The sequence below is a fragment of the Aplidium turbinatum genome, chromosome 14 (genome assembly GCF_918807975.1).
Source record: "Aplidium turbinatum chromosome 14, kaAplTurb1.1, whole genome shotgun sequence".
Taxonomy (NCBI): domain Eukaryota; kingdom Metazoa; phylum Chordata; class Ascidiacea; order Aplousobranchia; family Polyclinidae; genus Aplidium; species Aplidium turbinatum.
In genome coordinates, this window is record NC_137485.1 from 19,117,072 (window position 1) to 19,144,317 (window position 27,246).

Consider the following 27,246-nt stretch of genomic DNA (forward strand, 5'->3'; position numbering starts at 1 on the left):
GTTTAAATAGTGCGAGTTTCATAGTTTTTAAACCAACATGAAACTTTTATCTAGTTTGGCAGTTTTGTGTTTATGCAGTATTTTCAAGTGTGTTGTTGGTGATGAGGATTCTCATGAGGTGAGTGATTAGCATAAATAAATTTAAGTAAGAAAAATTTTATGGACTTTTATAGCTTGTTTGCTTTCGTAATTTTACTGGCATATTTTGTGCGGAATGGCTCGTTTCGGAGAATCCAATTCAGAGAAGCTGATTTGGAGAAACCCCGTTTTCAGAGAAAACCATTTCAAAAGATTTGTACCGGTAGAAATTATTTAGGTAAGCGGTTTTTGTGTTTACCTTTCCATATCCAATATCTATCCAAAAGGTTAGGCAATTCACTTAATCTATACATAACACTGGTCAGTCATACATGCACATTTTTGATTCAGCTTCTTTGAATAAATGTTCTTAGTGTAAATTAAAGACTGTAGACAGTTTGCAAATTTAATGAGCTTTCTAAAAATATATACTTTGTGTGGGTTGAAATGTATGATGCATGAGTAAGAATGTAAAATTCAAGCCCTGTGAGAAAGTTTTATCTAAGAAGGTGTGCCCAGCCGCACTTAAATCATGTGCTCAGTGCCCACTTTTTCTTTTATTGGTTGTATCGCTCTATTTTGATTCCATAATATCGTTCCTTCTGAATTCCGACAAAGAAAAATAAATATACAGAGTGTACGATTGCAAAAAATGTACGTTTTAATGGCTTTGGAGCAGGCGTAAATGTTAAATTGCTCCAGCTCCATTACGTCAAAAACTGAGGTTTGAGGATGAACATCAGTCAGTAGTCAGTACCATCGGTTGCAGCTATGAACACGTGTTTGCTCTGCTGTCAAATCCTCACCAACGTGGTTAGTTAGAAAAGGTGGTGCCAAAGAGGCAACAATTCTTAATTTTATGAAGGGTTGCTGTTAGGGGAGCAAGTCTTTTAGGCTCTGACAATTAGGCGCTGGTCTAATAGGCGCGCACACTGTGGCATCTGGATATTTAGGTGCGGAGCACTGTGGCGCCCGGTCATTTAGGTGCTATTCCTAGTAAAGTCTGTAGATTGTAACAGCTTGGCAGCTTGCCAGAAAATTATATCATGGCTTCCGTGAGTGAAGCTGCTTAAACCGGCAATGCTTTTCACATAAAATGTTATATTGAACAGAAAAATATATTGTTGTTTTATTGATTTATTATTGTTTTATTTGTTGTTAGTCCAGGTTTGCGTTGGTGAAAGCTTTATCAATAAATTATTCAAGCTTCCGAACATTATTGGAAGTAATCCTACAGAAGTATTCCTACGTTGTAAATCATGGCAGATCCATAGTCTTTGCCTGTCCTTTTTTGGCTACGGTAATAATACAATATTTTGTGTGAAAATCATTGCCGGTTCAAGCAGCTTCACCCATATATTTTTCTGTTTAATATAATATTTTGTGTGAAAAAGCATTGCCGGTTTAAGCAGCTTCACTCACGGAAGCCATGACATATTTTTCTGTTCAATTTAACATTTTGTGTGAAAAAGCATTGCCGGTTTAAGCAACTTCACTCACTGAAGCCATGACCAACAACGCACACGCATTAACAAAACAACATATTTTTCTGTTCAATATAATATTTTGTGTGAAAAGCATTGCCCTACGCCCCTACCTGCCAAGCTGATACAATCTGCAGACTTTACTAGGAATAGCACCTAAATGACCGGGCGCCACAGTGCTCCGCACCTAAATATCCAGACGCCACAGTGTGCGCGCCTATTAGACCAGCGCCTAACTGTCAGCGCCTAATAGACGTGGACCTAGTGTTGGGCGATATATCGAATTTTCGATACGATACGATATCTTTTCAATATCGATATTTATTTCAATATCGTTCGATAACTCGTAACAGCAAACCCCTACAAAAACGTTGCCGAAACCAAACGGCAAAAGTTGAAATTGCCTCGGCAATTGCTGTGAACGTTTATTAGGAAAAAAATTGTACCAAAACATGTGAAACGAGAAGCGAAAAATATACTAGAGTAGTCTATCACGACCGCACTGTTTGATTTGTTGTGATGTAATAATACCAAAAGTAGCGATAAAGGTGCGTCTACACGACGACTGTTTTCTTGCTTAAGCTAGCCAAACTTCTTGTTTCTTTAAGTTAATCCCAGTTTGTGCCGCTTACTTTTAAGAAAATGGGCGAGTAAGCGAGCCGTCGAGAAAAAATACGCTCCAGAGCGAAAAACTGGGCGCTTAAGTGAGTTCTCTTGCTTAGAAATGTTTTTTCCCGCCAAAATCTCAGGTCTCCTCTCAGCTCAGTATCCAGACAGGGCAGCGCGGTATCGTTAAAGGATTTCGTTAAGTTTTGATCCCAACCCGTTCTTATTAATGTTGTGGGCTGAACTGGCGGTGACCGTACTCGAAATAGCCCATAGAAAGCACAATATTTTCCAATTTCAAATCCAAAACAGGATCTCAGCAGAAAACCATTGCCATTGTACACTGGGTAATAAAAATAGCGGAGGAATGATCTTGCTGGTTGTTGCCAGTCACCCACGCTGACACAAAATTCTGTTTCCAACATTTCAACCTCACTGAGGTGTCTGAATGCTTCAATAAGCAGTAAATTGCGGGTTTGCATCCTTCGCTTTTTGCAGCATTTTTTACACAACTTCTGGGAAGCCATGACTGAAAGACTGCAACAACTTGAACAACTTCAAATGGTTAAAGAACAGTCAGTTGCTTGGTCTACTCTGCTGTACTTTAGCGCGAACTGCTATGCTTTGGCGGGAACTTTTTAAAACGTGACGTCATTGGGGATTAGATACTCACGTGACCGCGATTCAAGCAAGCAAAATCTTCGTCGAGGTTGCCAGTGTAGACGAAACGACCTTAAACACTAGCTTAAGCAAGAATTTCTAAGCAAGAACACTTTCTCGTGTAGACGCACCTTAAAGCGAACAACGCGATACGCACGCTGTTGCGGTAATTCACGATGAATAACTCACGGGAAGGAAAAATAAGTTAATTTTGGGTTGATTCAACGTTCGAGTCAGCACAAATCGATTTAATTTTCCCGGCTAGTTATAGTGGTTATATTGCGTAACAACATTGCCCAATCAGAAATTTACGTTTGTTTTACATTAATTCGACATCTAGCGACGTTGCATTATCATAAAATAACGTTGCTCAACTAAGTACCGGTAACAAATTAATTGCTCCCTGCGAGAAGATTGCCTCGATTTAGGTATGCACTAACATAATTTCGGCACATTTCGGAATCATCAGATTCTGTATCGGAAGATGAGGTTGTCGTGTCATCACTGGAATCGGACACATCAAGAGGCTCGTCGCTTGGCTGTAAATCTACAGTCTACATTGTCTTCGTCGTTCTCAATGAAGCGTCCACGTTTTGCCGCTTTCGTGCTTTGATTCCCATCCACTCGCCTCTTTCGCAGAGCTCCATCAGGGTGTTGACTAAGGAGCAAATCTATGGCTGTGGCATAACGACTGGGAGGAATGTCTAACCCTAACCTTACAAGCGCTCTTGTGGCCTCGTCATTTTTATTGCCGACGCTAATGCGCCATTCATGCATCTGCGTCGGCAATTACCGACACTAATTTCGAAGACTGAGAAACTCTTTTCTTAAGTAGTACAAAAATATCGAAAAGTATCGAAATATCGAGTATTTTTTCAAATATCGTATCGTTTTGTTTTTTTCAATATCGCCCAACACTACGTGGACCCGCTGTTAGTGTTAAATTATGTGAATTCCGCCAATAGTAGTAGCATAGCATCTTATGAAATACGTTGGAGCCGGAGCTATTTTTCAAACAACTGGCTCCTGCTTCAGCTCCATTTGAATTTCACGTAGAGCTCCGGGTCCATTGAAAATGCACGATTCCGGGGCTCTGGCTCCAAAGCCTGGTTTTAATAGGGATGCTATAATCTGTTGTCGCCAACAAAACATTGACTTTATTTTATGTTTGCTTCATTTTCTGTGGTGGAAATATATCGGATTGGATGTAGGATTAACTATAGGCCACTGTAACAGGCCTTTAAGCTTTTTTATTCTTTCAGAGACCAAGCATGGTCTACCAGAACTGTTCCCTGATGGCCAAATTCTCGCACCCGGCAGCCAAAACAAAAAATCTCTTAAAAATTGTGTTTACGAAATTCGTTAATTGATATTGTGTTTTTGCGTTAACTCAGATAAGAACAACACAAACAAGGACCTGAAACATATTTGCAGTTGTATTTAAATGCAATGCTTCTCAAGTACCGTACTTTGCTCATGCTTCGTCTTGTTGGTGAAAAAATATTGCAAATGCGAGTAAAGAGAAAAACAGCTGTATATATATGTATGGCTATATATGTATGGTATATATGTATATATATGGCACTACCATCCAGTTATTATGTATATATATGGCTGTATAAAACCATAGGCGCCGACTTTTCAAAAAACCTTGGGGTGCGAGAAAGGTGATGACGTCATAATCATAACGCTATTTTACTCAATTAAAATAGTCTTTGATCAAGCTTACTGTCTTGTTTATATTGACACCTAGGTCGCAAACCGAATTTATTAGAACCGCTGCTTGAAAGGATTAGTTTTAGGCATGCAGTACGCCTAGTGCAAAATTTTGATATTGTTAGCTCATAATTGGAACAGTTGGAAAACAAGCCAATTCATTTTCTTTTCGTGCAAGTGAATAACAACGATCAAGACAGTGATGTTATCGAAATAAAACGCAAAAAATCATGATCTCAAGCAGAGTTAAAACCCGCTATCGGTTTTATTAACCTCGTTTTGCTAATTACTTATTTTCAAAGCACTAACAACGGCGAAGTGTTTTCTGTTTTTTATCGAAAGTCTTTATTGTCTTTTATCGAATACCCTATAGTATATTTACCCTATATATACTCGAGTATAGGTCGAGATGTTCGCAAGTGATTTTCACCTCAAAAAGACAGGTTTAACTTAACACAGGACAAGCTGTTGTCTCCAGCTCGGCAGTTTTCAAAATGAACGTATTTTTGCTGCGGCAAAATCATTGTCGACGTATGAAATGGCGTAGGCTGAAATAAAAGTTTTTAATATGTGTATTTGCAGTGATTCAAACGTAATTTTCAAATTTATTGATTTCTTGTCAATTCTAAATTTTATGCACATGTTGAGCAATATGCAAAGCTCACGAGACAAAACAGCGGAAAGAGCTGTTTTAAGAGATCAATTTTTTATTTTTGCGTGTAGGAATAATAATCGTTCTTATTACGTAACATTCCATGATCGTTGAAGTCGATCTCAAACTTTAGCGGCCACATTAAACAATGATGCCAGGTTAGCTAGGTGATAATAGCGGTAAAAGACGTCGTTAATGCTGGCAATATCTGCGACCCAGACCATTTAACACCTTTTCTTTTATCGGTTTTTGATTTAATTCTCACACATTGCGAACTAAACAATGCGTTCTGTTCATAATTGATCTCACAGCGGGAAGACCTCGTTGAAAATAGCGTGAATAGTTACGTGACTATTCCAGCAGCGTAAGCCGTAAGTTTCTCTACCATCTACTTTGAAATTTCCATACCGTATGAGAAAGCCATGCGATCAGCTGCTGTTTTGTGGGCAAGAGCAACGTAGGCTATTTTTCGCTTTCGGCAATCTTTAAGTTTGTTTTCGTGATCAAAATCTTTTTCGCAAAGTGTTTTATCTTTGAAACACCATTTGTAATAACCATTTTTGTTGCCCCTCAACCATAACTTTACGGGGGGCGCCGCCCCCCCGGCCCCCCTGGAAGTTGGCGCGTATGTTAAAAACCAGTCTTCATGGAAAAAGTTCTAAATAAAATTGAGTTCATTAAATTGCAAATGCCTTTTTTTCATACGTACAGGGGCTGTACATACAGGCGTCTTTCTGCTCGTTGGGCTGCTATTTTTATCATCAAATTGCTTATGCAAAAATTATTTCAGTACAAAAAATTTTTCAGTACAAAGATGGTGAAGATGTATTGCTTTGGATGAACACAGTTAGTCCGTATCATAATCGACAAGAAACCTATGAATACTTCAGGTTGGTGGATGTGCTTTTAAAAAGAATGTACATAACTTTAGAAGATGACTTGGTGCTTAGGTAGTTTGTCTGAGCCTAGTTTTGTTTTTATTAAAACTTAACAAAATACACTACATTCAATTTTAAGTTTTTGTAATGTTACTGTACCTATTTGATTGAGTTCAGTTCGCAGTTTGTTCTCTTCGTAAGATCTTATGTTACATGCTAGAAATTTATTTACTAGTAAAAGAAGACAAACAGCTTAGTGCAACTGCACAATCGAATTAACATTGGCTTGAATCCATTGCCAAGACATCTGGTACCGGTTGAAAAAACTCACTTCCGGCTTCTTACAATTGAGGTCCTTAGCCAAGAAACCGATCTTTTTCCCCTGCTCTCAAGCGCTTCTGTCACGCTACCTGGAAGTTGCAAACTCGTCAGCACCATCTGGTGATATGACGTCAGTTCAAGGCGAACTTAGTTGAGACCAAACTAGCTGAGATAGGCTTGGTGGCTAGTGCGACTTGCAAAAGCGATTGTTCAGTTCAGTTGTTTTTATTTCTGACCATCACAGCAAAAACAATACACGTCAACATAGCAAAGGTCGAAAAAAAATGTAGAAGCGACAAAACGCGAACGTTAAAATGTGCTTGTGACCTTTTTTTTTGCTGAGTTTTCGGTAATTTGTCCAAAATAACTTGAAAATTTTCGGTCATTTTTATTCATTTCGGTCATTTTTTCTGATGAAAATATTTCCTTCCAAGTAGCTGATACAAACCAAAATTTGCACTTCCTGACTAGCTACAACATTAAGTTTCGCTGAGAAACGTTGTTTTTTTTTCGGACATTTTAACCGAATTGACCATTTTTTTTTCGGACATTTTGCTAAAAAAATTGTCAATGACCGATAAATGACCGAAAAAAACCCCAGCTTGTGACCGAAGTAAGTTATTAAGTTGGAGGATTTGGCACGGTCGCAACACCTTCAGCAAAATTTAAGATACCGGTAAAAAGGGATATAAAAGAAAATGTTACAAACAAAAATAAAAAACAACAGCCCATAATATTATAGCTTTAACTGATATTTTCAAGAATTGTATAAATAAACATTTGCTATGGAGATCTGCCATGGTGTGTTATCAAGAGTGCTGATGGTCGTGAGGGGACACATCTTGATGCGTTTAGCTCATAGCAAAGAAGAGCAAGGCAAGCAAAAAAAACCCCACAAAGAAATCCTACCACGGGCAAAACTATTTCAAGCGCAACACACCAGGCCTTGCACGTCTCACAAAATAGTTAGGCTACAACTTGACGACACGAAACAATGACAAAAACAAATAAAAAAAAAACAAGCAAAAACAACATCATCATCTTGCGGAAATCCAATTATACCTAGGGAAGTTATGTCTTGCAGATATTTTGCTAATAAATCTACACACATTGACCTATATTAGTATGTTTGGTGTATGCAATACTTAGATAGGATTTTTTTCAAGAAAGATTTAGCTTGTTCATTTTTGATTTAAAGCCTTTTACAGTTTTTCATTCATTTTTTATCGTAGGTGGAAGCTTGTTCCAAACTGCTGGTCCCATGTACTTGTACCGTATTGATTGTTTGCAAGTGTTAAGTCTGCAATATATCGGAATCGATTGTCGCTTCGAGGTCTGTCTCTAACTGACGTCATGATCCGGTGTGTTGCGCAAGCGCAACACCCGTCATTGCAGCAACACGGCCAAAAATACAAGCGCATGGAGAACCATGGTTTTGATAATTTTTGTTGAGATAAATATAGCCTTAAAATGTAATGGCGAGGTTGGTATTTATAGATTGAAATGTGCTCTTTCAGATAAAGTGCGGTAAAAGTCATCGTGCAGTTGCACTTTAACTGGTGTGTTGATTGAAGTTTAACAAATTATCTCGAAAAATGCAAAACAGATTGTTGTTGTAACTTGGAAGTTGGTGCAGGAATTTGACAACTTGAAATTTAAACATGTTTTCCTCTTAACAATTTTGATGATTTTTATAGGTTCTTAAAATAACATAGTTTCCACTTTCTTCTTTCTATAAACAACATTGTTGTGTCATACGTTGAGTAAACAACAATCAGCTCATTGAGAAGAGTTTTTGTGGATGTACTTCAGCTGATGATTCCATAGTTGTACACGACTATATGCTAGACTGTAATCAAGCGTCTGCATCCTTTAAAACAAGTGGTTAGGTCCGCCCCTGACACAAACAATAAAAGATTTCAGAGTATTCTGCCAATTGTACGTTTAAAGGTGCTGATAGTTAACTGATTATTTGCAAGCACTCCTGAAACTTCTTTATTTCTTTCAAGAAGTGTTTGATTGATATTCAGGTTCAAGTCTGTCTGTACTGTGTGTTTGGGCCAAAGGAATTTGCTTATCACCACCTCGGAGGGATACACGACTTTATGCCGCGTTCTGAATGACGCGATTCATAAGGCGCAATGCATGAATGACGCAAAACCCGAATGCCACAATATATAAATGACGCGAGAATTGGTAATTTTGTATTAAAGTTAATTGCTCTTTTGAATACGGTAATAATTTCATTTGCCGCTGTAGCAATTTCAATTTTTATTTTTGATACAAAGAAAAATATAAAAATATTTTTTTGCACTTTACAGAATAAAGATGAGACTTGGCTATTCCAGACTAAAACCAAATGTTTTTATTTTTTATACGGTAGTAGTTTCATTTGCATGGTAGAAGTAGTAAATAGTAATAGCGGTAAAACTGTGGCTTTCTCACATTGATTTGGCTATTTTTCTTTATCAGTGCCAATATTATTTACACTGTGCTGCGTTAAAGATGTTTTGACTGTTTTTGAATCAAATCAAAGCAATTTTCTTTTGTTATGCGTTTAAAAAAATATGAAAATCAGGGTTCGATCTTAGCACTGGTCCTCTGGCCAATGTCTAGTGCAAGTTCCCCGCGGACCAGTACGAATCGTTTCGCACTGGTCCGACTGTCCAGTGCGAAAATATCATCGTATTATGTCGTTTGATCGTTTAGAGTGCGTGGTTCTCGTTTGCGCTTCTCTTCAAACAACAAAACACGTGATCCGTGTGTGTTAAACCGTAAGAAAAAAGCAATCGCAGTATCACGTGTGAAATCGTAAGAAAAAAGCAATCGCAACATCACGTGACGGTGTTAAATCGTAAGAAAAAGGGTAATCGCAACAACACGTGAGGTCTGGTAGCCTAGCACAGTACTCTCAGTCAAGAGATTTGATGCATAAAAGTGTTAAGATTGTGCTAGAGAGCATGTGAGTGATGAGGCATCAAATTAACTTAATACAAAGCCAGACAAACACACATCGGATTCCGATTATGACCCTGTCATCAGATTCCGATTATGACCCCGTCATCAGATTCCAATTATGACCCTTCATCGGATTCAGAAATTGAAGAAGAGCCCCAAGTAGACTGAAGACTCAACGTAGATTGAATGTCTTGCCAACATAAACTGTTGTTACTGTTATTGCCATTGTATATTTCCAATTTTCCATGTTATTGCCACCATTCGTTATTGTCGTTTTAAGGTGGTTTTCCCTGGGTTGGCCTCGTGCTTCCCACGACAATCTTGTTTTTATCAGTAAACGGGACGGACCAGCGCGATCTCGTGTGGACCAGTGCAAATGGTTAGCCACTGGTCCGGTTGGCCAGTGCGAAAAAAAGTTAAGGTCGAACCCTGAAAATGCATGTGAATGTTACTGTATCTTCTTTTATTGTCGCACTTGATTCCAAGTATTGACTGCCTCTTGCATGAAAAGTTTCCGAGATTCTCTGTTGTTTTCTATGTGTATTAGGTGTATGTTGGTGTTGGTTTAGGTAGGTTAATCTTTGTCTGCCTTGGGCACGCTTTCCTTCGATTTTGCCTGTGAGAGAGAAATGTTCTAATTTTCCTTTTCGCAGCACGTGTCCTAAAAATTAGAGTTGTTTTTCTTTGATATTTTTTAGTAGATTGTTTGTTTGTTTGACTTGATTTAAAACATTTTGGTTGCTTTTTCTGTCAGTCCAGGAAATCTTCTGCATTTTTCGTAATGCCCACATTTCTAACCCATTTATTCTTTTATTAATTGATTTGGTAATTGTCCAGGTTTCTGAATTATATTTAAAAATTAGACTCTGAATGTAACACTTTAATAGTTTGTATCTGGTTGAGAAAGATACAGAGTGTTAAAATGTTACTGTCTAAGCATATATATATAACGTAGAAAAAAGTCGTGAAGCGCATATTGAGCAAGCTTGCATTCGTACTTGATCAAGATATACGAACTATATATAGTTTTAATCACGAAACGTTGTTTGACAGCGAGTCCGAACCTAATCGGTCTTCGAAAACAAAATAGTGTAACTGACCTCCTGCGTTGTTCCTGATTAGTAAGTGTTTCCTGCAGACGTGTCCGTTAAGGTTAAAAAGCAACAAATAAATTAGTGGCAGCTTCATCTTTATTTTGTTAAGTGGAAAAAATTGAAATTGCTCCCGTGACAAATGAAATTACTACGGTACCATATTAAAAAAACAGCAAAACAATTAGTTTTAGTGTGAAATAATCAAGTCTCATCTTTATTTTGTTAAGTGCAAATATAATTTTTATATTTTTGTTTGTACTAAAATAAAATTGAAATTGCTACGCTGAGAAATGAAATAACTGCCGAATTCAATTAATTTTAGTACAAAATAATCAAATCTCGCATCATTCTTGCATTGCAGTATTCAGGCCTTGTGTCACTCGTGCCTTGCGAGCTAGGGATCATGTCATTCGGACGGCGGCATAAAGTCGCAGACCAACCTCAGAGTAGAGGTGATGATCGGGACTACAGTAAGTTGATGTTGTCTGTTTTGATTATCCTGCTTCTTATTTTTTGTTTCAGGTTGCCATTTTGCAAAGGAGATAAAGTGAGCCCATTAGACAGACATCATGAAAACTTGGGAGATGCTCTTCAAGGTGTGGAGCTCAAACACAGCGGCTTAGAAATAAAATTTAAAGGTGAGAACACATTCGATTGATCACTGACCACTGTGGTGTAAAAATCATCATTACTTAAGTGTGAGAAATAGCCTGTGCTAGCCTGTTGAACATTCGTGTGCCATGTGTTCATCATTGTGGTTTAAATGGAGTAAGCTGGAACATGCAAGGTTCCAGGAATGCTGGAATATCGAATAGTTATCCTGGCAACGTTGCCGCAGCATGTGTGACTGGCTTGAGTTGAGACCCATGTTCCAAACACAGTTCTCATTACTTTGGAATGCCTATCACAGCCATACAGTGCATAGTTCCTACCTAGTTTTTATGATCCACTTTCATCGTTTTTTGCCCCAGTTTTTAAGTTATAGACCACAATTCTTCACTTTCTCAACTGCACTTGAATAATTATGTTACGTTTTTGTTTGTTCAAATGAAAAAACTAGTGAAAAAAATTGGTGTTCAAGATCATTATATATAACCTTCGAATTAACTGCAGACAGTGCACACCGTTTCGACCTTCTGCTCTCCTCAGTGCAGTAGGTACACCGGAATGGCCATGGAGATATATACCTCCATGTGACATTTTCCCATTTGTGGTACCTAAACATCAAAAATGATACTACTGCCAACCTTGCCAAAGTGCTCAAACTGCCAGCAGTGAGCTTTGCGTAATGCCTAGCAAGATGCCTCCAGTAAAGTGTTCAATCGGCGCAAGCCAAGAGCGTCTAACCTTCAAATTATGTTTTAGAATGAATTAGATTGCAGGCTACTCTTTTTGATTAACTTTTTCACTGCGCCTTTTAATTTTTGTTTGTTTAGTGTTCAAATTTTTTACCATATTTACTTTTGATGTCTTTGTTGTAAAAGTTATTTGGATTTCTTTGAGGAAGCAAAAGGTTCAACTACTGTAGAAAATATATTTTTTCTTTTTAATTTGTTTACAAAATGTAATTCAGCTACTTGGCCACTTGTTTGTTCGTGCAATGTGAAACGTAGATTTTTTGTTGTTATTCTTGACATGAGATTTTTTATGATTTCTTGTTTTCACTAATTAGCATTACAGCAGTGCATGAGCATTGCTTCATTAAATTTGATGTACTGTACTTTCATTATGATTAATGATCAGTCCCATTAAATGTCATAGAACTATTCAACTGCTTAACCCTATCTGTAGCGACTTAAGGTTTTATGATGACGCCCCACTCTAGTAGTGAAATATATCACAGAAGGAAATATGCTAGAAATGTGAAATTTCTTAACTTTTAGTTTTTATGCTTTCCGAATTTTCTAAACCTACAGTGGTACTGGTCATTTTTCTACCTTCCTGCCCTTCACAATAAGCATTTCGTCTCAGGTGGCTAGACATTTTTGTGCAATGCTAGTTATATATATATAATATTGAGAAATATTGATTATTATGCATTTTAAAGAGTATAAAAATTTAAAAAAAGGCTAAATTTAAGGCAAAATGTATTATTTCTAAGGCCAACAGAATCTAAAAAAACATTTGTGGAATCTGGCCTTAAAAAGTCCAATCTGGCAACCCTTGTCGCCATAACGCACGTGTCTTTGGCCTGGCGCATGCAAGATTTGGTGCGATTTGACTTCGATCACGTGCTTTCGTGAAAAACGAAACAATGGAATGAGATTTGGTTTGTTTCTTTTGATATGACGATAGTATCTACTCTTCACTGCAAAACAAGAAGAAATGGCGTTCGTACGGTTTCTGACGAGGCAGCACAAGCAAAGTTAATTCGACTACCAGCAAAGTAGTTATTGAGTAAAATTAGTTAGTCAGATTTAGTTACATTTGAAGAGAAAATTTTCTACGAAAGCAGAAAGGTATGATGTTACATTTTGTATCACTGCAAGAATGATGCTAGTGCTACATAATTCACCAGTCGAAACCTAAAATATTTTTGTTTGTTTATTATAATTTACACCTCCGCGCATTCGAGGCCTTTTAGCTGTTACGCGCATTTGTCGCTTTACCTATATTATGTTAATGTTAGTACAATTACTTTGAAATGTAAAAACGCCCAAAAGTGCCTTATATTTATGAGCAAAATTTTTTGTTTAGTTTAGCATTACTCTTCTATGTTTTAATTCAAAAATTTCAATTTTGAAGCTATTTTCGAGAAATTAGAATAAAAACCGACTTTCTGACGTGTTTTCATCTCAAACACTTTATTTCAATAAATTTGTTGGGTAGAAATTTAATTTCCTTTTGCACAATACACATGACTATTATCTTGTAAAATATTTTGGCTCCGTTATTAGCGATTAATTAGCACGGGGCTAAGATAGTCCGTGACGTACTTACCGTGTATGAAAACAGCACGTGCTAAGATAGGGTTAAGGTATATCATTTACATGTTTTCTGGTTTAAAGGAAATTTATCTAAACTAATGTTTTTCTTGTTTTATGAAACTAATTTTTTTTTAGCTGCAGAGTTTTTTTTTGTAAATTGTTAACTATGTGTTTTTCAACAACATATGTATGTCACCAATTTGTGCATATATAATATATATATATGCTGGTGCTTGTTTTTCAGAAAATATATCTCCTCGGAAATACTGTGACATTGAGATGGACAAGAAAAAATATGACAAGTTTATTTATGCAATAAAGAATCATTACTGGTACCAAATGTACATGGATGACCTTCCAATATGGGGTAAATTGAAACTTTTTTGCAGTAGCCTATGTTATTTGGAAACAATTAGTGCACTTTGGATGTCCAATCAATTTATGGTTTTGAAGCAAGAACAATTGAACTCATAAGTCAACGATCCAACAAATTACCCCATCAGATCTCGCTGTTGCAGGTGCTGTTCATACTTTTACGGTCACTGGAAAATCCAGTCAAGTTCGTTTTCGATGCCTCTTATTTGGTTGAGTTTTCTGGAATTTAAATGTGCAATTAGCAATACATCTCCTAGACCAACTCATGTTGCTTTGGGGGCCAGATGCAGCCTTCAATTAGGGCATTGTAAAATGCCAATAAAGAAAAAAAAACAATGAACAAAAACGCCCAATGAGAAAACTGAATATGATCATGAGTTATTTTACAAGTACACGATTCTCGATATTTTGTATTAAGTCATCAGAAGACACTAATCCCAATGTTGTTTGGAAATATTCATCAGCGCATCATAATCTCAGTACGGTAGTCTTGTTAACCTAAATTATGAATGACAAAAATGTTCACACACTAGCTTTCTAACAGTTTTTCTAACCTCTGTTTTTCTAGAAAGCAGAGGTTAATTAGCTTTTCTAACCTCTGCTTTCTAGCAGAGGTTCTTGCAACGACAAGGAGTAACCTTAGAAACCTTTGTAGTAAAAGAGATGAGTAGAATTTCGCAATCTCTACTTTTGAATGTTTTTACTTTAAAATAATGTCACACATGGCCAGCTAGTATCAAACTAAAATTGCGCCAAATTTATAGTTCTTCTGCAACAACATCTCTTGCTACAGCAAACGAAGTTGCAACAAATTGCACTCGGGGTGGAATTACCATAAAATGTACGAAGCGCACACCAAACTGTTCCAGTGAATTTAGCAACAAGTCTTCATATTCATTCAAGCTTTTGTAAATAACTTTTTTTGTGGATTTCAGCGTTGAAAAATGCACCAAATGGAACCAATCTAACTGTTTTATCCACGAACCTAGTTTTTAGCTTGAGCACTACTACTTGGGCCAAACATGCAAGTTATTTTTTTCAATGCAATTTTTCAGAGAAATGCAATTTTTCAAAGAAATGCAATTTCATGCAATTTTTCAAAGAAATCACGTCTAGTTGATACTAGTTGCAATACCTTTCAAGGTTTTGACAAACACACTGGCCTTTGCAAGTAATTGTTTTTTGTCCATATTGTTTGCTAACTTTGTTGTAATGGTAGTTGCAGACGCGCTCATTGCACTTACAAAATCAGCCTAGAAGATTTAGAACAAGCAGAAACGGCGCCTATCGCAGCTCGGCATTGTTTTTCGCACAACAAAAAACAGAAATTTATAGATTTCATTTGTGATTGGCCGCCCAAGCAATACTGCAAAACATGAAGTACTGAATGAGATTCAAACTAGACGAATTTCCATCACTAAAAAAGTTAAACTAAAATGAACATTGTAGTTTCTTTTGAGAATGTTGCTCATCATTTTATGAGCTACGATTCAAATGCCTGTTCTACTTTCACCGATGATCTCAAGCTGCTCACGGATCTCGGCTGAGTCTTCCGTAGTGCTCGCTCTTCCAGTAGACGTATTCTCAAAACTCTGTGGGGTCATGCCAAAGATCCTATTAGCACGGAACGAATGAACAATGAACATAAGAGAATAATCGCTGCATTGTTAGGCGTTGAGAGCAACACGTAACTGCAATACATAGAACGCTGTATAAAAATACTAACTTCATAACAGTATTATTGAAAGTAGATAATTGAACTGACTGAGAAAATCCACTCTTTTTTATATCAAAAGACCAATATGACAAGGACATTTTATTGGAACATTGTAGTGGGTTTAGGTCATTGTCAAGATACTGTTTCTTTATTTTCAATCAAGTTTTCATATCATTGACCAACATATGTTTACGCAGGTATAGTCGGAGAAGTTGACGAAAGTGCTGACGTTTACAAGTTATGGACGCACAAGAAGCTGGAGATCGGTTATAACGGAGATCAAATAGTTGACATTAATCTCACTAGCGACAATAAAGTCAAGCTAGAGCCAGACAAAAACATAGAATGCACGTATGAAGTGAGGAAATGAAACTACGTGTCGTTAAATAGCTAATGTTGAAGATAGGAGTAGCATCTCCTCAACTGTAAAAGTAGTCCAGTTATGTCCCCGTTACCGAATCGACTGGATCCACCTCAACGTGCTGCAATCATCTTTACGCTCTGCCTCGACATCATCTGTCTAAAGCGTCCTCTCTTGTCAAGTCGTCCTTGCTGCTTTCCTCCTCAATTTGCATTTTCCTTGTTTTCTTGGGTCTTCCTTGTTTCCTACGACCCTCCACTCGCAACTCCAGCACTTTTTTCAAAACATCATCTTTATCCCTTTTCATAGCATGCCCATACCACCTCACTCCATTCGCCTTCATCAACATTTTCATTCAACCCAAGTACCTCGGTATTTCTTTGTCCATCAGCTTCACACCACACATTGCCTTCATCATCTTTCTCTCAGTTCTTCCTAACATGGCCACTTCATTTTCCCGTAAGCACCATGTCTCACTTCCATACAGCATTGCAGAGCACTTTTTTTTAACTTTTGCTGGATATTTGTTGGAAGTTTTATGACTAATTTAAAACTAAGCTCATCCATGCATTTGAAACGAAACGCACAGAGTTCGCTGTGCTGGTGAGTCATCGTTTGAGCTCATTGCAAGAAAGAACTCTCTCTTTCTACTGTTCTTCTTGGCTGTGTTGGCTACAGCTGATTACTTACCTTTTTTTTCCACAAAGGTAAATATTTAATCGACTAGAATCTGGTTGTGGTCGAAACCTCGAGACGAGTGGGGTTCGTGGAGCGGCTGAGGTCATATTATTGGCTGAAATACCAATAACCATTCATCCATCCTAATATGTAAAGTTGAAACGAAACCGAACCTCCACCATGATTTAAACACTAGTCTTCACTATCATTCCCACTTATTATTGCTACCTTGGTCAGGTCACCCAATAGACGACTACCGTACCATTTGTTTTACGTAAAAAAATGTAACATACACTAATTAACAACTTTATGCTTTGTTTTATTTCTTAACAAGGTGATATGGAAGTCGTCGGAGGTTAATTTTCGGGATCGTTATGAAAAGTATCTTGACCCAAATTTCTTCCAACACAAGGTTAGTGTGCGTTAACACGTCAATCACGTCATCAACGCGTTAACACGTCATCAACGCGTCAACACGTTAGTGTGTCTGTCAAAGCGTGTTCACTCGTTTTGTGTCATCAACAAACTTTCAACTTAGACCTGTGTACAGACTGAGCAGCAATCGTACAAAAAGATCTATATATGGAAGTTTTCGCATGACCATATAATGATTTTGAAAGTGCTTTCATAATTTTGCTTGAATACCCTTCTTTGATCGACACCGTTCGTGTTGCATTAGTTCTAGTTTTCATGCGGACAAAATTCTTATCCAACGTTTAACCGAATTAACACCTTGTAAATTATACCTGAATGGCAATCATCCAAGATAGAAATTTAATTTAAAAATCAGTAATACATAGAACATTCTGTTGGAGTCATTCAGTCGGAGTTTGTTACGAAGTGGCATCACGAGCTATGCGCCGTGATTTTCTGTTTTATAATTATAAACAATATTGTATTGCATAAATGTTTTTATTCTGATGTAAATTCTGTGAATTATTTATATATATACAAATTCACTCAACTTCAAAAACGTTCTTTGTTAAAAACATTTTTAAGCAAGGTTAAGCAAGGTTGATAGAATAAAGAGTTACACTGATAAGCTATCTGCTTGATTGTAGTGTCATTGCAAGATTATGAAAGGTTGGAACGTAAGCAGAATGTGTATTCAATGTCAAGAATATCTAATTCGGCATCATGACTTATGTTTTGTATTGTCAGTACAAGAGTGTTACGGTTTCATGTTAATGTTTAGATTCACTGGTTTTCAATCTTTAACTCCTTCATGATGGTGATCTTCTTGGTGGGTCTTGTGTCCATGATACTGATGCGGACGTTAAAGAAGGATTACGCTCGTTACAGCAGAGATGATGATCTTGATGACATGGTGAAAGTTAACAAATGGCAGTGTTTCGCAACTATAAATCTTTTTTAAAATGCTCAGCTTTATTATCGTGAACAGCGCAAACCATCTTTGGCGGCTCTTGTTGAATATCTATAAAGTTTCATCTTGAAGTGTTGACAACACGCCTAAAAAACTATTCTGAGCTTGACCAGGAGCATGTATGACGTGCACACGTATGATATACAGTATTCTGTGTGCATCGGGTTCGGATCATTGCCAGCAGCGTTTTATAAAAAATAGTTTCCCAAGCGATGTATAAGTCACTGTAGTAACGTAAATTGAATGGAGTGGTTGGTTCAAACTTGACAAGTTTGTACACTGTACAAGTTTGAACAGCCTATGCAACTACCGGATATGAGTCACCAGGTAGGCTTTTGCAGTTCAAGTATAAATAACTTTCGCTTTCTTTCATCAAAATTTTAAAAAAATTGAAGAAAAAAAAACATAATTTATTTGGGAAAATGCATATACACTAGACCAGCGGTTCTTAAACTGGGGGGCTCGAAAGGTTCACAAGGGGGGCGCGAGCGATGTCAAACTATGTGACTAAACGTCGCGTAATGAAATTTTGGGGTCGTAATGAAATAATGTAATTTAGTCTAGTGCCGGTAGGTTGTAGTCTTGCCATGATGTCAATTGACCGCAACCGTCGGTATGAAATGTCGAACGATAAAATATAACCAATCGTAACAATTGATGCATTGTTACGCTATCATTGCTGTAACGTGCTGACCAAAAGTAACGTTACCGCTCGCAGTATGATTTCAAAGTAGCCTAGCAACTAGTTTCTGAAGGAACCTAGACTAAGTTTAAAGTATTTACTGTACAAGATTAATTGAGTATGGATCAGTGGTTAGGTTCCGTAGATTCATGTGGTAACAATGTTTTATAACAATGTTTAACAATGTGGTAAACAATGTGGTAACAATGTTTAACAATGTTAATTAATTTGTAATAAAAGTTTATCTACGGAAAACCTGAAAGCCTTCAAATTAAAAAGGGATATTAACGTGGATGTCCCCATAATGGGGTCGCATAGAAATATATTTTTCAACATGGGGTCGCAGAACAAAAAAGTTTGAGAAGCCCTAGTATAAGGTAACGGTATAAGGTAAAGCAAAAAAGTCCCAATACCATTGGATCTCACTGCGTGATTCACCGTGAGGCTCTGGCCTCCAGGACTCTACCAGCTGCAATGAAAGATAAGCTTACAGTAATCATACGAGCCGTCAACTTCGTCAAAACCAGTGCCGTCAATACGAGACTGTTTACCAAGCTGTGCAAGGATATGGATTCGAACCATGAGACTCTCCTCTTCCATACATCTGTTCGTTGGTTATCGAAAGGTAATATGTTAGCCCGCGTGTATGAAATGAGAGATGAACTGATGCTATTTTTGGAAGCTCATGGGAAGCAAGATCTCCTTCTGCCATTTTCATCAGAGAAGTTTCAGCTGGAGTTGGCATACCTCGTCGACATTTTCGAGGCCCTCAATAACTTGAATCTGCTCTTGCAGGGCAGAAATACTAACCGGATTAATAGCTATGATTCCATTCGAGCATTTGTGGCAAAGCTGGGGTTGTGGCACCGCCGAATACAAATAGAAAATGCAGCTTCATTTCCCAACCTAGATACTGCACATGACAAAAACCAACTTGAACTGGAAGGTGAGCTTAAGGCTGACGTGGAGGCTCACCTTCAGCTTTTGAAACAAGAATTCGAACGCTATTTCCCAGACTTGGGTGACACCGACCTTCCAGAATGGAAGATAACAAGAAATCCCTTTCGTGTTAACAAAGACATTCTTCCCGACGGTTTGCCAGAGGAATTCTTGGAAATAAAATGTAACTCCACTGCAAAAGACGATTATGAAGCAATGCCACTAACTGATTTTTGGGTTAATTGCACATATACAAGGGAGTGGGTAGCGTGGCGATACGCACACTTCTTACGTTTTCGTCCACTTATTTGTGCGAAAGTGGCTTTTCTACACTTTTGAACATAAAAACAAAACATCGAAACAAACTTATTGATTGTGAAGCCGATCTGAGGTGTGCATTATCAGCTACAAAGTCTCGAATTAAACTTTAGGTTTACGAAAAACAATTACATCCCTCACATTGATGAAAGCTAAATATAAATTCCTGTAGTCATTACACTTTAATGTTTGCTAATTTTGTAGTTTGGTGGGGCACAAGTTTGGATGGCACATCAAAGGGGGCGCGGCTCAAAAAGTTTAAAAACCCCTGCACTAGACACTCTGCAATTGTGGTAAGACATTTTTGATAATCATCATTTAAATTGCAGTTGGCAACCAATGCGAGGAGCCTATGTGTCCTGAAGTATTGCACTGGTCAATTATTGTACTTGAGAAAGCTGTTTGTCGCAGGAAAGAGATTTAGGAGATGAATATGGATGGAAGCAAATCCATGGAGACGTGTTCCGACCTGCGTCTCATCGCCTCATCTTTTCATCCTTAGTCGGCACGGGAGCTCACATCCTCGCCTCATCCCTTGCAGTCGTCCTCTTCGTCATGGTTGGAGATTTATATACAGAGTAAGATCTTCATATTGAAAATTTGACAAGATCCACACTGTTCAAAAGTTACCCACTTACTTGGAATAGCTTTTGATGTTATGATGTGAAAATTTTTCAATTGTCAAACTGTGAATTAATGTAAAAAAGATAAAAAACTCACGTTTAATGCTCAATGCGTTATTTATTTCAGACGTGGCACCGTTGTAAGCACGGCCGTCTTTGTCTTTGCTGGCCTGTCACCAATCAACGGCTACATCGGTGGTTCCCTTTATGCCAGAATGGGAGGTTTGCTCAATCACAATAGGGAATTTATTTTCAACAAACAATTTACTCTGCAGTCTGCAGTGTTGATTATGACGTTTTTTTCTGTTCTGAAAGCAGCATTGAAAACTACTGTATTTTTTATTCTATTCATACGTAAAACTGTTTTCCATGGCAAGATTTCATTGCCATACTTTGAAAACAACCATTATTGATCGACTGCAGTTTAGAGTTTTTTAACAGCCAGGTTATGTTATGCTCAGTAACTGTTTCTGCGTACTGTCACATTCTGCGTACTGCCACATTCTGCGTACTGCCACTGTTCGTACGTACTGTCAAAATTCTATTTGAATAAGAACCTTCTGATGATTCCAACAAGGGTGAAACACTAACAGCTTATTAAGGTTTTTATGAATGGTGACTGTATTTGATGTAATTCGATCTGTTTGGCGTTGAGAGCTTTTATGTAGTATTAATAATATTTATTGTTTCTGTATATATTATAGAGCACAATAAATGGTATTATGTAATACCACAAAAGAGTGCTCAATGCCAGGCGCAATGCTAAGCAGAGCTAATTTAAGTAAATTGAACCACTATTATCAAAGTAACCTTTACAGCCTGTTTAAGTGTTTAACCCTTTGCGGGATCTTCAGAAGGTGCTGAAAAACATGCAAAAGAGAAATTGGTAACATTAAGCACTATAAGCAGACGTAGGTAGAAATTGACATGGCTCTGTCCTCGGCAAGACTCACAGAACACTCGAAAATGTGACCATTAGCGAATCATACGAAGCTCTGAGCTGCCTCACCCAGGCTAAATCTGGACCAGCCGCTGTTCGGCATTGACGTCATGAGAGCTTTTATGACACGATTTTCGGCTGCGTTTTAGAATGTAGGGCTGTAGGCCTATGGGCGCTTTGAGGACAGGTCGGGCTCTGCGCTGTTTGGCATATCTGAGGTTAAATTTGTTACGATGGCCACACTTACTATTTTTCAACAATAAATACTCTTACTATTACAAAAACCTTAATACTTATGCTTTATATTTAAGCAGGTGATCATTGCTAAAGGAAGACGTGATGGAAAATGTTCTTTCAGTTTGCTAGATAATATCATGCTATTAAAAGTAGACTGTTTTACAAATGTTTGCACTCGAAGCCAACTTGATGAATGATGATGATTGTTTTTATGTAATGAAAGTAATATGTTCTTGGTTCTTCCAGGACGATCGTGGATCAAGCAAATGCTGATTGGCGCATTGATGCTGCCAAACCTCGTGTCGGGAACAGCTTTATTCATGAATCTTTTCGCGATCTATTATCACGCCTCCCGCGTCATTCCACTCGGAACAATGGTGAGATCTGGTTTATATTTTACTCTGGCTGGGCACATTTCTGTATATCATCTCTATACGAATTAACTATGGATTTTTATGTTTTAAAACTATTTGCTTTGAAAGTCATGAAATAAAATCTGGTTTCAACTTTCACTCTACGAATATCAAGATGAATATGGTTTGAATGCTTTGGCCACTCAACTCTTTTGTTGCAGGCTTCAATGTTATGTATAATTGTGTTTGTGATCTTACCTCTAAACTTGATCGGAACAATAATGGGGAGGAATATATCTGGAGGCATTTCTCCCCCGTGTCGTGTTAATCCTGTGCCTCGATCCATCCCGAAAAAGCGTTGGTTCATGGAGCCCCCTGTCATCGCGTGCTTGGGGGGAGTATTGCCATTTGGTTCCATCTTCATAGAAATGTGAGTGTGTATCAATAATCCAGTGGTCGATTGGCTAGCATTTTAAACAAATAATTAGGAAAACCCGTCCACCTAACCTTTATTGGTTCGCTACTATTGCTACTATGTACAGCAGTGTTTCTGAACCGGTGCGCCATGGAAGGTTGCAATTCAAGAGCAATAGCAGCATACCCAAAATAACTCGCATTTGCCTCGGTCACCACATTTTCAAACGTCTACAGGGTGTACCCTGAGGTTTTAATAAACACTCACGTGCAGTATGATCAAAGAGGTGACAAGTTATAAAAATGATTCCGGGAACAACAGCTGAGCGTGGCAAAGAAGAGCTGTTTAACTATCAATTGACACGTCTTTCTTGCTATTCTTACCCTGCATGACGCCAAGTGTGACGTTTCACGCTAATCTGTGGTACGGTTCCGCCCTGAGGGGATCGGACAGCTGCCAACATCGTAGTGTCAGACCATGGTTTTGACAATTTACTGTTCATGAGCATCTGCTGGGTGGTTTGTTAAATACCGGAATGGCAATGGGGCAGGTGAAAATATACCCGCAGTACGTTTTGGTTGACAAAGTAAATACTGCTAGAGAAAATTAATCAATCTGTTGAAATGGTCATGTTTCATTCGATGCAATAAATAGTAACTCTGATGCAATAAATAGTAACTCTTCAAGTATTGTTATAGGTACTTTATTTTCACATCGTTCTGGGCCTACAAGATTTACTACGTGTACGGGTTTACGCTGCTGGTCTTGGTGATTCTGGCCATTGTCACCGTATGCGTCACGATAGTCTGCACCTACTTCCTTTTGAACGCAGAGGACTATAGGTGGTAAGTGCTTTGGAGGTGTTCCATTTGTTTATATAAGTTGTAAGCTCTGTTTGCGGTCCTTTTACCGCCCTGGCTCCACTAAATTATTCACCCTGGCTATGAGGCTTGGCGTTGACATTGCCAGTCTGGGGTGATATAAGGAAAGAACTTTGGCCTCGGAAGTTGAAACGAAGAAGACTGTTGTACGATTATTGCTTAAATTGCCCTGACCAAGTAGCCTGATGTTTGGTGGCAAAAGATTGAAAAGTCTTCAGAGTTCATTGAGACTTGACAAATGACTTTGCACTGATCACCGGTTGCTGGTTTGACGAAGTTTAGTAATTGCCAATTTTATCTGAGCCACTGGCGCTTTTCGCAATTCGGTTTGTCTCATAAAAAGCACAGAAAAATTGAAACGTTTTCTCATTAACTCTTCAAATTCAAGAATCAAGTTTAACGGAGAGTATTTTTTTCAACAGGCAGTGGACGAGCTTTCTTGCTGCAGGTTCTACGTCGATTTACGTCTATATGTACTCATTCTATTATTTCATCTTTAAAACAAAGTAAGCATCTGATCAGGTTAATACTTATTTATCTTATTAACTGTATATTCTTATATCACTTAATACCAGCAAAGTTATTCTTTGCAAAACTTTCCTGGCTATGGCTTATCCCTGACAGCAAAAACGCTTCATTTTGTTTTAACAGTTTCAGTCTTTTAACAAATTGCTTCCTTACAACAACAACAACAACGGTTTGTCAGTTATCTCAAAGCTTACCACTTTGCTGTTGCAGAATGTACGGACTGTTTCAGACCCTGTATTACTTCAGCCACATGGCTGTGTTCAGCATTGCTCTTGGCGTTATGTGTGGTGAGTTCGATAATAAAGTGGAATCGTTTGGTGTGCACAATGCACAATTGCACATCCCATATACAATTATACAGTGTCTTAGGCGTTTCAACCATTGTTTAAAAATGTCACCACATGCTTGCACTGCTCCTTATCCGCCATTGATTTTGGTGGCTGGACAATCCTTGGCGAGGTGATCTACATCCTGGATTTGCAGTGTGGGCATCCAGGACTGCTGAAAGTGGGTCTGCTACTATTCGGTGAGTCCGATTCGGTGAGTTCCTAACCTCTAACCCCTAACCCCAAACCCCTAACCCTAAAACGGCAATGATAATTAGGCTACGGTACCCGATAATTTAAAAAAAAATTAAAAAAATCCCCCGTTAAGGGATCGGACTCACTGAATCGGACTCACCGAAACGGGCCATTCCGGCTGAAAGTACCCTGCCTATGTGGGGTTTGGGCAGTGTGAGCGTGTTTATTGATGACCCATAATCATTAACAGATTGTGTTTCTTACGTTCGTGGAAACATGCTTCTCAACTAGATGGAACTGTGCTTGGCAGTCGAGTGCTTCAAGAATTGACAGCGATATATTTTTATATGCAGTATTAAAATATAGCGCTGTCAATTCTTGATGCAGTATAAAAATAATGAAAGTAACGAAAAAAAGTTCCAATTTTGCCAAAGTATTTAGATACTACCCACTTTTGTGAATACGTAGGCTAGTACCGGTACAGGTATTGATATAAACTCTATGTTTTAGGAGCCCTTGGATTCCTGGGTACAAGTGTCTTCGTGCGCAAGATATATGCCTATGTGAAGATTGATTGATAGCTGTCAACGACTTATCTAAGTGAAGGAACCGAGCGAGATTTAGTCTAATATATTGTAGCTATGCGCCATCTATGGAAGTGCATTTGAAAAATATTTGATTATCTCCCCGAATTAGCTTCAGGTTATCTTAACCCCCCATGCCCTATCTCCCGAGATAATAATTCACTTTTTATTAGCATTGAGAAGACAGCGTGTATGCGGTGTCATATTCGGAGTTGTCAGGTTATGTCATTATTGGCATATTGGACTGTCTGGAATACAGTTCATTGAGTTTGTTTAAAGAAATCCGGTGAATCTAAAATGATAATTTAAACAGAAGCGTCGGAGTACCGGTGCTCGGTTCTGTTACTGCACATATGGCGTTGCTGATTGGTTGTTGCGTTTCTAACAGTAAATATGATATGATTTTTCATCCCCGTACGTATCAGATTTGTCGCCAGCGTATTCAATACAATATGACAGTTCAGGCAACTGAACATCCCCTGATCGATCAATAAATGCCACCGTATTTTATAATTGCTGGTTGTTAGAAGTTTCTGATCTAACCAACTAAGCAATCCAATTTTTGTCCTAAGAGTTGCCTATGAAATATGCATTGCTTACCCGGCCAGCAAATCCGTCATTTTTTACATTGATCTTACGTCTGTACAGACGTGCTTAACGCAAACAATAGATTGACTAATTGGGTAAGGTTTGCGCGACCGCAGCTGGAACCGAACTTGGGATTTTTGATCACCGACGTCAGCGCGACTGTAGTGTTCAACTGTTCATACTAAGGTGATTTGCTGTAAATGTTTATTTTATAATATTAATTGAAAATTATTCAAACTACCGCAGTAGAAACAGCTGCTTTTATGTTGTTTCATTGTTATTTAAATTAATATAAAAAGTTGATTTTTTTGACAACAAATATCGTACTTCTGTTATAATTTGCTATGCGTATTTTACACGTTGTTTTGCAATGACCATTACAAATATTTTCAGCGTAAAGGCATAAGTGTTTTGCGTTGTATTTATGTTGAAAATACGTTATTTATGTTTCATCTCAGCAGGTATGGAGAGATCATTTTTTTACCGCACAAAAAGTGTTACATCGCTGGGTGTCAGTAGAGCACGAGATGAAGGAGACACGGCTCCAGCCTGGTATAAAATGAAAGATAATTTCATGTTTCAAAAAACCCTAAAATTTCGTAAATCTTTGCCATACATATAGCGTGTAAGCTAGAAATGGTTTATTTTTTATTACAGGTATCTCTAGGTATTACAGGATGTTATAAAAATATCCCTAGAAGGAATATTTTTATTACATCCTGGTATTTTTACATTTTGCAGTAATTCGAAACAGTCTTTCGAAACATTTTTATGTTGAATACCATGCAGTGTCCGTAATTCATTGTAGCCCTATTCAGTAAGTGAAACATAGCTTCAAGTGGCGGATTTTGTTGAAATATTGCCGAGTCACGCTCTTTCGTTCAGGCAAAACGTAATAATCAAAATAGGGTAGGCCTATTTGACTTTTAAAACGGGTATTTTTGATGTGTTTATATTTTTGTTAGTTGTCTACTTTTGTATTTATCCACGTATACACTTACATAACGAGCGGGTAAAACATTGCAAGTCGTAACCTACCTTAAGATTGACTGAAATTCCGTCCCAATGTTCAACATCTGTAAATTTCAAGTGCGAGCATTTAACAAGGCTTGACTCGTCAGGCCTTATTCGAAGTTATGATTGTGTCAGATGGATGCTAGAAAAGCAAATTACTTTTGGCGTTTCATAATACAAAATAATTTAAATTTTTCCAATTCAAAATGTGCCTGTGACATACATTTTGTAGTATTCGTGATGTACGTATGTTAAGAAGATGATTTCTGTGCCACTGCGTACTTAACCACTAATATGATTTAGTTAGACCAAATGTGGAATACATTAACTGCCAATTGCAGTTAAAATAATCAACCAGTTAACTTAAGGTGCTAATAAACATTGTTAGTTTTGAATACTATTTGTTGTTGGCATCCAACTTGTTCGAACGTTCAGTTTAGAGTCCCGCAGGCATTTCTCCCTAGAGTAGAGCAGCGTACTTGTTCATAATCATGGGAGAAATCAAGGACGTCTTACTGCGTCTAAGCAAAGACACAGCCACATGCTCTTGAGCGGGGTCGAATCAGGACTTTCACTACTCGGCTATTTAGCCGGCTAACGCACAAAAACCAGTCTTGTAGCGAGACATGACTTGTGGAGACCGAGGCAAAGCCAAGACATAAAATTTGCTAAAATTACTTTGTTGAGACGAGACCTAAACTTGCCGACACATCGAGAATGTGGACGAGATTTTA

General features: G+C 37.9%; 1 protein-coding gene across 1 annotated transcript; it reads left to right on the forward strand.

Moving 5' to 3' along the window:
- On the forward strand, nucleotides 1-26,900 carry LOC145782790 (transmembrane 9 superfamily member 3-like). The gene is made up of 15 exons (XM_082594555.1): nucleotides 1-118; nucleotides 6,004-6,086; nucleotides 10,970-11,085; nucleotides 13,619-13,741; nucleotides 15,664-15,824; nucleotides 16,840-16,917; nucleotides 17,701-17,832; nucleotides 20,240-20,406; nucleotides 20,579-20,673; nucleotides 21,875-22,005; nucleotides 22,203-22,411; nucleotides 23,095-23,241; nucleotides 23,700-23,783; nucleotides 24,016-24,092; nucleotides 24,837-26,900. The coding sequence occupies exons 1-15, from the start codon at nucleotides 38-40 to the stop codon at nucleotides 24,902-24,904; spliced, it is 1,752 nt and encodes a 583-aa protein (XP_082450681.1). The 5' UTR covers nucleotides 1-37; the 3' UTR covers nucleotides 24,905-26,900.
- Nucleotides 26,901-27,246: the final 346 nt, after the last annotated feature.

Coding starts and splice junctions, on each gene's coding strand:
- LOC145782790 (XM_082594555.1), top strand. CDS start 38: ATGAAACTTTTATCTAGTTTGGCAGTTTTGTGTTTATGCAGTATTTTC. Junction 16,918..17,700: donor CAAATTTCTTCCAACACAAG/GTTAGTGTGCGT, acceptor GTTAATGTTTAG/ATTCACTGGTTTTCAATCTT. Junction 22,006..22,202: donor TCATTCCACTCGGAACAATG/GTGAGATCTGGT, acceptor CTTTTGTTGCAG/GCTTCAATGTTATGTATAAT.